A 15024-nucleotide genomic window follows, 5' to 3' on the forward strand; every position below is an offset into this window, starting at 1 on the left:
AGAAAGGGCGCGCGCGTCACGCGGCAGTGTAAAGCGGTGCTCCGCGTTCCCGGCCTGATATTTATTTATCAAACGCGTATTATCGCGATTCGCGAGCCCCGAATTAGGGGGACGTGTGTGGTTAACGATAAACGAACAGATGCCTCATCGTGGACGACGGACGAGCGATCGCCGGACGATGTCGAGGCTTTCTGGCGTTAGGATATGAACGTCGACTGAATCTGGGGAACAAGGGGGCGGCGGTGGTAAGTTAAAAGACAATGGTATTATGGTTGGTCGAGTGGTCGTTTATTTTTTATATTTTTATATATATATATATGTACTTTTTTTCAATATACATTTGTGTACGTATGTGTAACGTGTAACTGTTTGTCGTTTTGTACATCTCGATACATTGTACATATATACTGCAGGTAACGTACATGATTGAATCGCGTTTGATTTTCCGTTAGTTACGGACGAACTAGTCGCTTGGTTCAAGCTGCGATCGGCAGAAATCAAGTAACCGGCGTCCCTTAAGTTTCGTAGTATCGTTGGCAAATTATCGACATGCGTTTATAAAAGTAATATACGGTATACAAAGTCGAGATAGTTGAAATGTAAATAGGGTTGATCGAAAATATCGTATCGTGTATAGGACCGCTACATAGAAAATGTTGGAAACCATACGTGGTGACATGACGAACGCGGCCAGTTAGAACAGGCTACACGATTACACGTATACGCGAGTGCCACTTAATCGTGAAAAGAAACTGGGTGTAATTCGAAAAAAATTGATTATGCGCGAGAGTCTTTAACCGATTTTTGATCTAAATAATTGTCATCGTGATTAAAAGTTTTTACGCATAACGAATCCACGTGTATACGTACAGAACAATGCGAAAGTCCTAGACCACGTTCCAACGAAATGGTTTTCTCTATTTTTTTATTACTTTACAGATGAATTTAAGAATAACCACTGTTATCTCAGCAAGATTCGGTTCAGTTTCGAATTTCTTATTAATTTTGTGAACTAAATAGAAAGAATCGTCTGGATCTAAAAAGAGTTTACCTTCGCGTGCAATAATGTCTATAATTTTCCAGCTAAGTATTAATTGATCTATCACTATGAAATTAGTCAGACAAGTGGTTCAAGACTTTCGCACAGCCCTACAACTTCAACATAAACGGTTCAATCAACCATAACTGTGCTAGAAGAAAAAAGCAGCTCAACTAAAATGCATCGAGCGTTTTCGATCCACGTGTTGTATGTATGGCAGCTATGGAATATTTTCGGGAAAGCTCTTCTACAGACGACGGTTATTCTAAAACCACCATTCTACTTGGTACATATCGAGCTTTCGCGCGGTATCTCATTAATTTCTCGATACCAATTCGAATAACGGCTATATTTATTTCTTTTCGTTTCCCTAACACAATGATCGCAAACGGTGTGCAAATTAGGACCATCGAGACATATCCTAAATCTATGTTATACCTCGCGGACCTCTGTCTCGCGTCATCTATTCACATTAATGTACAGCACAGTGTTAACCATCGATAAATAAATTTCTATACACGTATCGTCAACAAGTGTGTCCCGCTGGTCGCATTCAAAAATATCAGCTTCCTTTCCGTGTATACCTATATTATTCGTTTATGCCTCGACGAAATTACCATTCCGGTGGAACGAAACGTTCTTTACGACGTTGAACGATATCCTTGATTTACCCAACTAAAAGCACAGATTTTTGGCGCGTTCCCTCGGACGTGATGGCGCTGCGATCACGCGTCGAGGATCCCGTGCCATTGAAATTAAATGTAGTCGCGAGTGAACCGTAGAAATGGCAAGAAAAATCGATATCCTTTCCCGAATGGAATCTCTAATTAAGTGTTGTATCCAACTATTTTCGCTCGAACGGCCACGACAGCCTCGCACCATTCTCACGGCCAACCATTTCCGGTCCGTGTTCCACCATACACCCGATCTATCGCTCGGAAGTGTGCGCGTAAGACTGACGCGCAATTCAGGTCGTCAGGCAATTGGAGTTGAAGCAGGAATTCCGTTGCGATTGCTGACGAACGTAGTCCTGCACGTTGAACTTCGTCTCGTCCGGGTTGTTGCTCTTCTTCGCCTTCAGATCTCTGAAATCGGACGAAACACTGTATTGGCATCGAAGCAGATCGTTATAAATGTACAAACGTTGCAGCTAATACGTTGCACAGCGTTCCTATTCGAAGCTTCGATCGGTTAGGGTTTTCATATTTTCCCTCTCTCGTTTTTCATTGATCGATAATGCCGCGTGATCGATGGAAAGATTCAGGAGGTACCTGGCAACAGCCAAGAAGGCCAGTTCAACGTTCAGGCCGGTTTTAGCCGAGGTTTCCATAAAGGGTACTTTATACTCTTGCGCCAACCGTTCGCCGTCTTCTCTCTTCACAATTCGTTCGGTTCCGCAGTCGGACTTGTTACCTAAAAAAAACCCAACACTCGTTACAATTTGTTACTTAGTAAGTCGCGGATCCAGATGCTTCTTCAACGCAAACTATTCTAAGATACGATCAGTGAAGTATTAGTAATAGGACGTTTAAGTCGTCACAGATGGCTATCGACTGATCATTAGATATTTTGCTTTAGAAGAGTAAACGTCACATTGTTAATGCGAATTAACAAATTTATCCGTCGCTCGATCCACAAATTCCTCATAACTCAAAAGTTACAATGAATTCTCCCTTCGTTACGAATGAACAAAACTAGTTACACTGTAGTTGTACTCTGAATGATTCAATCTTCAAATAAGAACTCTCGGTAGGAATGTTAGAATCGAGCCAGCGAGCAGTTTTCGATTGACTTTCTTTCGATTCTTTCGAACAATAGCCTACGGAAGCGTTCCCCACGACTTTCTACGAAAGCAAGAAGTTTATCGGAACCCTGTGAAAACCAGTCGACGCGTCAACTTTCTCGAAAAGTGACCAGCCCGGAGATACCGACGATTCATTCGATTTTCTCGTTTCGTTAGCTAGTGCCGCTTTCAGCAGGCAATGCAGGCGTTCCAATGTAAATAATCGAAACTCACCCAGAAGCATGATGACCACGTCCTCGTTCGCGTGTTCCCGGATTTCGCTCAGCCAGGCTCTGATGTTGTCGTAACTCGTCTTGTTCGTCACGTCGTACAGCAATAACAGACCTGAAACCAATAATGATCGTTGTGCAACCGGCCGTGATCCTTATAATTGGTAGACAGGCGGAAACAAAAGTTTCTACGTGACGTTGTCTGCGTTGTTACTGTTGCAACGTCTCTAAGGACCAACCGATCGTTTGTTCTACCGTTTCTTCGTTGAAGAAAACTGAGGAGGAAACCCGACGAGGAAATTTGCATGCCTCAGCTTCGTTATTCTCGTTTGACTGCGCTACAAATGCGTATTATTTAATTGTATTCGTATAAAATTTCCTCGACCACTGATATAGAATGGCATAACGTTTTCTAACAAATTGCGAATGAATCGAAACGTAGGAAAGATAAGCTCCCTTTGTCGCTTTAGACGTAATTCCAAGAATATTATTTCCAATGCGTTCGATTCCCCGAAGAAGATATTCTTTTGTACGAATGATAATTTCGTTCGCGTATTTTTCATGCTGGCATCTCTGTTGGAGTGGAACATCTTCACCGTTTGTCTCATTGTTTAGGCTAAACGTGTATACACACGTGCGTCTGGGTATTATGTAGAATTGTAATACACAGTATTGTTCTCCTCTTGCGTGGTTTATTACAAAGATAATATCTTTGCGAGTCTGTTTCTTATGCAAATATCCCTCCCAGTGTATTCAGTTGCAAAATGATTCTTTCCAATTTACAAACTATTCTTATTTTAATGGGTGACTTAAGGAAGGCTTTGTGCTTAAATTTATGTTGCCTTTAACTCGATCGGGTTATTACAATTAATCGCACAATTAATTAAAATTATTTATTGTTATTTAATTCAGTTGATTAATCTAAATGAATTAAGCAGTTAGCCTTAATTGAATCAGAAGGTTTCAGTCGCGATACTTGTTTGAGATAGGCGTATTAGGGAAAGAGGGGGAATCCCGAATTCCGATAGTCACGCATCGGCACTCATGCGTGAACTAGGGGACATTTTCTGCGTGTCGATCGTCGTTCCAATATATTTCACTTCATCCACAGGGTTAAATTTAACCGTTTTACAAATCTACATGTCACACTCGCGCTAAATCAAAAAGAAAATTCGTAACCTTTTCGTAAAACGCAACGATAAATTTCATCGTCCAGGAAAAACGAGTAAACCAGCGAAATCGTTCGAAGTAAAAAGTGTTCGAGAATAATGTGGGTTGGAAAGATAAGCAAAGGAAGGGAAGAACTTTCCTAAGTCTCGATACAAACGAGAAAGGAGCTTCGTTTTATCCGACGTGAAATAACTTTGGACAAAGCGAACGGGTATTTGCCAGCACTTTCCTTCGCGATTCGACAACATCGCCTTCATGCTCGCCCCACTTTGAATTTCGATCAATTACCGCCGCAAGGAGCGGACGGTGATTTCTTTCGCGAAGGCCGGAAAGGTTGTTTTCCCACGAGCGTTCCGCGCCGCGTTTAAAGATCACAGGCCAAAAGCTCGTGCAATATCTGGCAACGGAGGCGTCCATTGTCGAACTGTCTCCGCGGTGTAATTGTTACACGTCAAGCCTTTTCAACCGTTAAACTATTGTCGCCGTGACGGCGTCTCGCGTTGAAAAGAGGGTTTCGTCGCGCAAACAATGGCCGCCCCCTCGACTGGAGAACGCTACCTTTCCTCCTTGTTCGCCTCCTTTTGCCTCGAATTCGCTCAAGTGGCTTTCCAAAATTAACGTTCTCCATGAATTTCGTACCGTTTCGCCGAACCAGTACCATCGTGAGTGGACGAGAGAAAGGTTGCTGCTAAAGTCAGAGAGGAAGAGAGAGAGAGAGAGAGAGAGAGAGGAAGAAAGAGGGGATCTTGATTGAATTCTATTTTATTCAGTCGGTAGTGAATTTGTTATTCTTCTGAAGTCTTGTTTATAGAGTAACTTTAATATTCGGATGTCAGTGTAACTTTCGTTCCTGCGAGGTTCATGTTGTCTGAGAAAATAACGTTTCCATGGAGGAATGCGTATTTGGGGGTGCATCGAGGAAGTTTGGGATATATGGAAACTTTTGATGTATTGGCGCGTTACTGTTTAAATATTTGAACAGAAGAGGAAAGAATTATTAATGTAAGTTATTATTAATGATTTTTACGTACGTACCGTGAGATCGAAACGAAAATGCTCGACACGGGAATCGAAACTTCTATTTCGCACTTTCCGGCAAAGAAACCGTTTCCATGCACAGTATCTATGCACAGTACAACACAATTTACATAACGCCTAGCCTGTTCAAAGTTCTCGACTTTTTGCCTCACCATTTACCGGTTACGTGAAAAACTTCATAAGCATCTCGATTATCTGGCGCACTGTATCCTTTATATCTACTCTGTATCCAATTTCCTTCACGTTTAACGCGCAAATTAAAATTAAAGGAACGATATTCGACGACAGTTTATCGACGATAACGTTCAAGGAACAGTGTAAAAAGCAGGGTAAATAAAATAAATAAATAACAGACAATAAATCAATGAAAATTACCTAGCAGGTACGATCAAGTTCGTACAATCTCGCGTCATTAGAATTACATCCACGAGATAATCAAAATTGAAGCTCGTCTACCAACACTTGTTGAGCCCTGTCGTTGTAACTAACTCATACTCGTGTCAGACAAACGGCTAATTTATGCCACGCAGTGAATTGTCAGTTATTGTCTGGTATTCCTGTCTCATGCGAGTCTATCCAACCCGTAATTTCGCTATCGTCTTGTCCCATGATTACTGGATGCGAAGCCGTTTGTAAATGCAAGGCTGATTGCGCGCGAGAAACGAAAACACGTCTGTCATGACTTTTAATTCCGCGCTTTATACACGATTCCCGTTGGTGCGTGGCGATCGTGAAAAGAAATTTAATTTATGCATAACTGTTTAAGTTACCATCGCGCGCATTAATTGGCACGTCTAAATGCATGAGATTTAAAAATTCCATTTCGTTTCGATTCAAATTACGTTCGCTATGCTGATCCCTGGAAGCTTTCATCGAATTTTGCTTAACAATTCGACGAGCAATGAATTCGTTCGATCGCTTATGTTACTTTGTGAATAAAGGTAGGAGTAATTAATAACAATTACCGTGAGCATCTCTGTAATAGGCGTGCGTGACACTCCGAAATCTCTCTTGGCCAGCAGTATCCCATATTTGAAGTTTGATAGGCGTATCATCGACAACTACGACTTTATTCTGAAACACACCAATTAATCAATATCTTTCGCTCGATAAATGGTTATCATCGTCTACATTCGATTCGTGACAGTCACTTGGTTTTCGCAACGTTATTGAAAACAAAATGCTTCTCGACACGTTAGAATAGGTACGATATTCTCACCCTAAAATCAATGCCAACGGTGGTTATGTAGTTGCCAGGCAGGAATCTACCGTCCCTGAACCGCGTCAGGAGGCAAGTTTTCCCGACGCCACTGTCGCCAAGTAGCATCACCTATGTTCAGTGAAAATCTTTTGTGAAACATTTATTACTCCTTCGCGAATGTATCCTCCCTTGATACGTTCATTTTCATTATCCATCCAATCTGACTGCAGAAAATTTATACGAGAACTTTACCAAAATTCCTATCACTTTTATGGAATCGGTTAATTTTCTATAAAACCAAACCGCCATGATCATATTCATTAACGCGAGGATACGGTATCGAAACGAACAGAATGGCATAGAAGAACGTCCGTTTCAGCTTTACCAACAAATATTAACTGTTAATCCCAATAATGCAGTCCGGTTTGGCAAACGAAAACCAGTCGCGATCCAGATTCGAAGCGTATCACGCAACGAGTCCGCGTCGAAACGCGTCGGCGAGATCATTTTATTCGTGGAATCCGGGTAAACGAAGAAACGCGTAATTAATGGTGTCCCAGCGATACCGCGGTCGATTAATCAAGTTTGATCTACGATCAAGCAGAAGGCATAATTTCCATTTAGATTGCGGGTTCTACGTAGAGGAAACCACTCGCGCGCAATTAAGAACTGGAAGTGATCGTTTCCGTGCGATCGCAAATCACGCCAGGTAAATCCGGAATTTACTTACGCCGCGCCTTAACCAGAGTGTAAAAGGGCGCCCAGGGACGATACAATTGGTAATTAGGTTCCCCCATCTTAAGAACGCTGGAACTTTCCTAAGGGGATCCCGCGAACGTCGAAAAAAGTATAACTTTACCGCGTTTCTTTCCTCGGTAACTTAGTTAAAACTTCAAAGCTACGAGTTCTGGATTCAAGAAATTAGTTTCTCTTCTTAAATTCATTCCGGCAGTAGGGGCCGAGCTCTTCGAAGTGTCCATTCGTTACTCGTCGCTGCGTTCGCAAACGGAGAGTACGGGTAAAATTGAACTTAGACTCGTCGTTAGCAAACCATTTTGTACTATACATACGCATTACGCACGCGAGACACCAATTTATCAAGTTACAAGCTACACCTAATATACGATAACGATTAAAGTAAGCTTCTAACAACAATCTTCTATCTCTTCGATACTTTCACATTTCTACTCGACACTCTTCTACGCCTCACTCTCCGCGACGTGCGACCAAAAAACAGCGAACATCGCTACGTAGATCCCGCAAAATTCAAATTCCCGCTCGCTCCTCGAATTCCATCGAACAAATCCGATCCCGCGTATATCGCACGGAGACTGTTGCGCGATACCGTTCGATTCGTTTTATCCCGCGCGCAGGCGGGTAATCATAGTATCAGGAGAGAGGGCAGGACCTTGAAAAAGAGCTCGCCCTGTTCGGACGGGGCCTGTTGGCCAGTGAAGTCGACGCTGTCCCGCGAGGACTGCCGCCTGGACGGGCCCGTCGTCTTCTGGGACCGGTTGAGCGGCTGCTGGGACGTGGAGGGGGTAGCCGGGGCCGTGGCCCTCGCCCCACCACCGGGCGCGGCCCCGCTCGACCAATCGAAGCCGACTGGCCCGGATCCCCGTGGCCCGTGACGGCTGCCGCGCTTCGTCACGCCGCGCATTTTCTCCTCCATGGTGCTCATGGGCCCCTGCTACCGGGAGCACCAATTTGCTCTTCTTCTTCTCGGCCACTCCTCGTCGCGCTCGTCGCCGTCTACGTGTCTCGGGTCGTTCCTTCTGCTTCGCGCGGTATCGCCGCTCTGCAGCTCCTCTCTCGTTCGCCCTGGCGGTCACTCAACCCGGGACCAGACCCCGGTAGGGACACGCCGCGTTTCACTTCGCGCCTCTTCTGCGTTACACCGCTTCGCCCGCTCCTTCGCCGATCGACGAACGCCGAGCGAAAGTGCGCGCGACCGATTGGATCGGGTGCCGGCTCTCAGTGGCAGAGGCGCGTAGGCCTCGCTCGAGCTGGACGAACGGGACACGCTGCTCTCTCAGGGGACACCTGGATTGATTCAGAGGATTCTCATGGTTACTGCGCTACCCTAGGATCGCCTACAATCGTCTTTGCGACGCAACGAGAGTCGCGAAAGATACGCATCGGTGTTCGTTTCGTCGGCGAATTTACGCATCGTTTATTTGTTCAGCAACACTTCGCGAACTACAGGGACATTCGTCTTTGAAGAGGTTAGACATGAGAATGTGGAATTATATTTTTGGAAAGAGAAAAATCGTTGACGTAGAACGGTTCTACTTAGGAGAGTCAGTGTATCGTTTGAAAGAGGACTTAGACGTCGCGTCGATACGAAGGGTTCGAGCTGGTAGTTTAGAGAAATAGTTCCCGGGAGCTTGTTCAAGTAATCCCTCGAGTTACATGAATCTCTGCTCGCGTATTTACTTAACCCTATATTCGCGCGTGTAATCGGAGACCTTTACACTGGGATGTGAAAATGGCTTCCCAGCGGCTTTGATGGTCGATACTCCATTAGAATTCTCGAGTAGAACGTATGTTTCGATCGTTGCGCAGCGATTACCAAAATGTTGTAATTCAATCAGAGGCGAGCGTAAACCGCAAGCTGGTATTACATTTCAATATCCAAAGCAAGCTTTGCGCCATGGGATCCGAAGCAAACTTTGCACTACGGGATCCAAAATCGAACATCTATCGCCATGTTTCCACACGGTCCGCGCATGCGAGGCACAAAGGTGTAATTTAGACGCGTGAATTTATCGTTGGAAAGTTTACTCGCTCGAAGATCGTTTCAAGAATAAAAGAAAATAGAATCCGAGAAAATCCACGTAATTATCCGCAAACTTCTGCATGCTAATCGGAACGTAGGCGGGAACGGATACGGCCAATATATACATGTCGTCATTAAGAATGACGGGACGTTATTTATCTGAACATTTAGATAACCGCGTGCATCGTTAACGTCGAGAGAGAAGAACGCAAACGGACACTCGTCAGCATCCTGGGTACGTTAACGCGTCGTGTTGGGGGATCGTTATATACGTGTGTCGTTCGAGAGGGAATAATCGATAAACCCGGGAAAACGGACTGGTTCCATCGGGTAAGCGTAAACGGAACTCGGTACGGGCATAATTCGCGGTGGCCTGAAAGCTTCGTAATTACTAGGCTTGTTACGCGACGGATTGTATAACCGGTCGACACCTATGTTGATCCAGCACGCGCACGCTTACATAAACACCGTACGCTGTTTTAATTAATCCGCGAAACGGGCTCGTTCCTCGTCACGTGAGATATAAACGCGAGTTTAACGATCCTGCCAAATGTTCCGCGGTGTAAACTCGCTTGCTCGCGATCCCGACTTTCCGACGTTTCGTTTTAACGGGTGCTAATTGGCCCCGCGGCTAGTTGCGCGGATAACGAACGCAAACACGATGGCAGCGGGGTGCCACCACATCGTGGATCGAATCGGCTGCACCGATGAATTTAGGGGGTGTTTAGATCGGTTCTCGAGTGTGTTGCTCGTACGTTGTGTCTATTGATAGATTTCGCTAATTGGTTTGGTAATACGCGGTGAATATTGTTGGAACGATTAATTGATATACGTGGAAGCGTTCGTTCGAAGCACGATGTAGGATGAAGTTTATCTTGTTAGTATAGTGTAGTTCAAAGTATATAGGAGTTCGAGAAATCTGAATGTAAAAAAGGTTTTTGATTCTACGAATGATACTGAAGAGTAGCATACAAGCGTATCGATCACCTTTACAAACGTGGGAAGCTTCTCCAATAAATTATCGACCCTCTTCGCGTCCACAGGGACGTTTAAAAAACGCGAAAGTCGCTTAGGACTTGTCCACCGTGTCTATTTTCTTGTATGGTCCTCGTTTCCACCCCTTCCAGCGGCACGATATCTCCGCGGTGGAAATAAAATGACTGTCGTTTAATGAGACGAGTGCTCGTTAAGCGAGTTGTCGCGGAAGGCGTGCGTGCGTTCGTTAGTCGATCGCAAAAATCGACGTTTTCATCCAGAACGATTAAAGCACGGCAATTACCAGCACGTCGCCGGCGCAATTTCGACGCGAAGGCTGCCGGCACGCGTTAATCGAAATGTCTTCCGCAGCGGTTCGAAATTAACCGGTCACGGTGTTACGTATTTCGAGTATCTCGCGGGCAAAGTGCATTCTCCAGTTCGCGAATAACGCGCGGATTCTTCGCCGGGTAAAAGCAAAGTTCGGTTGACGTGTGCGATTACATTTTAAGATTATGCGTCACGGAGTTTCCTCGCGAGATATTAAGTTGGCGAAGAGCGAGCACGCGATGGGCGGTGAACTTTCGTCATTTAGCCTGTGACTAGAGGGTTCACGCGAACGGGACGAAAGAGTGTAGCGTGGATATATTTTAATTTCACGGTGACTGCTTCCACCGATCGAGGGTGGTTACGTAAACTGGATTCTGTGCAGAGACGTTTGAAAATTCGAGCGATCTTAAAAGACTATAGAATCATCTACGAATTCACAACATACTAATTCTGCCACCCCATCTGTCTTGCAGCTTCCACGCACTTTAATCAAACCAAAGAGAGAACGAATGTCATCAGCACGGTACATAATATCCCAATGAAAGTACTCCAAGTTTCCCTTTCAAGCTTAAGAGGTTGAATTTTCTCGTAGGTAGCTTTTAAGGCCACTCGCTTCGAGTTCCCTCCCACGATCCATGGTCGCGGAATCTCCTGCGAACATCTGTGTTTTCGCGTGATTTATCGCGCGTGACAACCCTGAAGACTCGCGTTTCCAGTTTCTCAGCTGCAGAGAGAGAGATAGAGAGAGAGAGAGATTGTAGATGTACAAGAAAAAAAAAAAAGAAACGAAAGAGATAAAATGGAAAACCAGCGGAAAATAATCGGTTCAAGGGCGCGTTCATTCAGTTGGACTCGTAAATGCTCGCTTTCGGATATCGACGATTCCGACGAATTAACACAGGTCCACTCTCTCCCTTGGTTTTTTCAACGGACGTTTATCGAAGCGCACGTTCGCGCGTCCCGATTACTTCCCGTTTCATCGAGCGCGGAATGTTACGGGGAACTCGAAATTGTACCGCACCGAATGGCGATTTTTTTTCTGTTTGACGCTCAGGCTGATTCGATCACGGCAGCTGGTGATTGATTATCGACGAGGCTATTTGAAATGTGACGAAGAGGTTTTGGGTGAGCGAATACTGTTCATTATTGCCTCGATTAATTCGTTTGCGGCCGGACAATTTCTGCGATAACCTAATTTGCGTTTCGAAGTTGACAGAAATTATCTGTTCTCCTAAAGCTTGACGCGAGAACCATCGCAACGCAAAAGTAGAAGAAGTATCCCATAAAATCGCTAATAATAATGTTAGTCTTCCATTGCACGAAGGTGCAACGCGTTCGTCGTTAGGCGACCAAAAAACTGGACGCATTTCTCTCTTCTGGAATAGAGATTCGAAGGTAAATTGGAGGGAATCAGATTAGCTGGTTAGGAGCCAAGTCTGATGGGGATTCCCCGGGGCGATTTCGTTACAAAAACCGAATCGTGATGCAGATACGAGGCTGGCTGGTCCAGCCTACCGCTTTGGGCCCACCCACGCGATACCTGGCGTCAAAAAAGCCCTGCAGGTTCAGACGGAACGGGCCCTGTTGCCAGCGGTCTCTACCCGACTGGTGGCGCCCTGCACAATGCTTTGCCAGTGCCTTACATATAACTAGAAACTGCTTACGTTCGGTTTTATCAATTTTATCTACATTCAAGAGACATTCTCAACTGTTCCACCGACTAATCTTCCAATTAACTTGTTTTAAACTGACGTCTAAACTCGACAACATTTTCTACTTTCAATTGGTAACTTAATTTACCAAGGCTTTCGCTCCGTTATCAGGGTGACTCGAAGACACCCCGGCATTCGATACAAGCGAACGCTCAATCGTAATCTCTTTAATGGAAGGAACGGCCTGGGTAGCCATTATCAAGCGCTGATCATTCATTAACACCTAGGCTTCCCCTCGCGACGGATACATCGCCGCTAATTAAATACACCGTTATCAACAATCGACGAGCGTTCCAATTAGCCGATCCCTTGACACCTCCCCGAAGCTCGAAGCCCAGCCGCGCTCGGAGCCCCTTTCTCGTACCAATCTGTCAATCTCGAGCGCTCAATGGCTCGCGTACAATCGGGAACTCCTCGATCGCCGTGTCTCAATTTCAGACGCTCGCTCCGAAGAGAAAATCGACTCTTCCTCGGTCGCGATTTCACGGATCCGACTCGACGACGATGCCTGTCTGCAATTTTCGTTTACGGGTACCGGAAGGACCTCTGAAGAGGACTCCCTTTGATAATTGCCACGGAGCGTACCGCCGCTTTCACGTTTACGACTTCTCGAGCGGGAGTAGCAGCCGTTTTAAATGGAATATAAAGTCGAGGAGGAGCGTGCCTCATCGACGTTCCAACCGGTGTGTAGTACACTCCCGTTTTGTGGGCAATCCTCGGCTATTGTGCGAGCGCCCTTGGCTTTGCGGCTGGGACATTATCTGCCGCGGAGGCACGGACGGCTTGTCCCCGTTGCGTCACCGCGTTACACGCCGGCGATTTCCTTCTTTCGCCTCGGTTACCTCCGAGGAGTCCCTTTTTCCGTGTCACTGCCGCTGTTTCTCATCCTCTCTCTCTCTTTCTTTCCCTTTCTCTTTCTCTCTACCTCTCTTGTTTGACACGGACGGCTTTATTTTCACCCTTGGTTCCGGCGTTGTCGACGGGTGGTTGAATGCGGCCGCGCTTCTACGAGACTGCAGCGAACTCGATAACAGTATTTTTCAGCGACATCGTTTTATTGCTGGAGAGACTCGTGCGAAACCTCGAACGCTTCGAGAGTATAAAATTAACCAGTGAGATGTAGTTAAGTCTTCGCTACCAGAATCGCTCGATTCGATAGAAGGAAAAACGCGTCTCGTGGAAGTATGCGAGACTAGTCGAAGCAACAAGATACAGAAACGAGCTTACTACGCGCGCACTTCCCGCCGCTGGTTAACATCCGGGTAGCCGCGATACGATCGCGAACAGCCTAGCGTGCGAGTACCATCGCGAATTCGACAAATTGATTAATTGCAACCCGGCCGCGCGTCCGCGAGGACTCGTCGCGTGCTTTCCACCGCAACGCCGCCGTGATACCGGTGTTCGCCGGATGTTGTAAGCGTCCGATGCATCCGACGCGACGCATTAATTAATTACGCGCCTGACCACCCCCGCCCCCACGAATTAACGATCGATCGACCGTACGGGTCGATCAATAATTAATCCCGCGTACAGGTGGGCGTGCTGGCATTCGTCGTATCCGTCGCAGATGGTGGCTGTAATAACGAGCAATCGAGAACGGACGCGCTGCGAGAATTGGCGCTGTTCAGTCGTGATATTTCAATGGAAGGAAGTTCGATTCGCTGCGGATCCTTCCGACTTTCGAGTCTCTGACGCGGCGATACTCGAGGCAGAAACATTGACGACAATTTGAACAAGTTTCCTGCAATTTGAAACAGTTCTACGGTTCGTGTAGTCGTACGAATTGGCATTCTCCGATTCGCTAATTGATTCGCGCAATCTTCTTAGCTTTCGAAACAGTTGCGTAAAAGTGAACATGGAAATGAAAGCTTAGAGTGCGACAAACAATCCTACAGGTCTGAACTAGATGTTTCAAAACGATTCCACGCGATCCTTGATCCTCCATCGTACGCCTGTAAGAAGAAAAAAAAAAGCGCGCGCGTGCAGCCGGATGTCTTTATGTAATCGGGACAAAAACCTCTTGCGCAGGTGAGAGAAGGACATTCAACTCGGCCGATTTTGGTTGAGCCGCGCAATCCTTTCGAGCGTGCGCGCGCGAACGTGATCGTTGGATAGCGATGGAACATAGAATGGTCTAAAATTAACTTCGCACATCAACGACGACGTTCGAGCAATAAACATTAAATAATAACCAACACAGCGCCGATCATTCAGCTGTTACACTTGCACACCTCGGCTCGATATAAAATGTCGCTCATGAATAATTCATATCTTGTGGTATTTTATTGAAGAAACACATCTCTCGGACACAGAATCCCGTGAAATTCGTGAAGCACGAAATTACCTCGTCTTCAACTCGATCGTCTATATCTACGCAACAGTTTTGGGTCATCAAGAGGCTTTCCATTCGTTTCATTCCGCGTGCCTCTCCCCCCACGTCGTTCCTTTGAAGTTGAAACTCCGCGCAATCGAATCCACGCGAAACTGTCAGATACGACAGCCAGCAAAGAAGAATGCATAAAGAGAGTAAAAAGCCTGGGCACGATCAGCGGAACGGAAGGGAAAAAATTCCAGAGGGAGCTTCGAGGAAGAAGTAATAAATCCGTATAGGAGTGGAACGACTTTTTTCTCCCTTCTCGCTCCTTTCGTCTCTTATTTATACTCGTTCGGTCGACGCGTAACTACTGTCGGGGCACGCTCGAGGAAGAGGGATCGGAGAGGGCCGCAGGAAGTCGGAAGGAGGCGTTCAGAAACGAAGGTTGAAGTG

The 15024-nt window shown here is 45.9% G+C and overlaps 1 protein-coding gene across 3 annotated transcripts in view; it reads right to left on the minus strand.

Moving 5' to 3' along the window:
• Window positions 1-1109: 1109 nt before the first annotated feature.
• LOC143426178 (ras-related protein Rab-37) overlaps window positions 1110-15024 on the minus strand; it is an 83778-nt gene continuing 69863 nt past the window's right edge. Inside the window, exons 2-7 of one of the 3 annotated variants that reach the window (XM_076899418.1) lie at window positions 7870-8504; window positions 6480-6590; window positions 6226-6334; window positions 3057-3167; window positions 2311-2452; window positions 1110-2124 (exon numbers count right to left, since the gene is read on the minus strand). In XM_076899418.1, the coding sequence (XP_076755533.1) occupies window positions 2007-2124; window positions 2311-2452; window positions 3057-3167; window positions 6226-6334; window positions 6480-6590; window positions 7870-8142 (864 nt within the window). In that variant the 5' untranslated portion in view covers window positions 8143-8504 and the 3' untranslated portion in view covers window positions 1110-2006. The remainder of the gene's footprint in view (window positions 2125-2310; window positions 2453-3056; window positions 3168-6225; window positions 6335-6479; window positions 6591-7869; window positions 8505-15024) is intronic. The other 2 variants (XM_076899416.1, XM_076899417.1) reach the window with 2 other exon arrangements.

Source organism: Xylocopa sonorina, chromosome 8 (genome assembly GCF_050948175.1).
Source record: "Xylocopa sonorina isolate GNS202 chromosome 8, iyXylSono1_principal, whole genome shotgun sequence".
Taxonomy (NCBI): domain Eukaryota; kingdom Metazoa; phylum Arthropoda; class Insecta; order Hymenoptera; family Apidae; genus Xylocopa; species Xylocopa sonorina.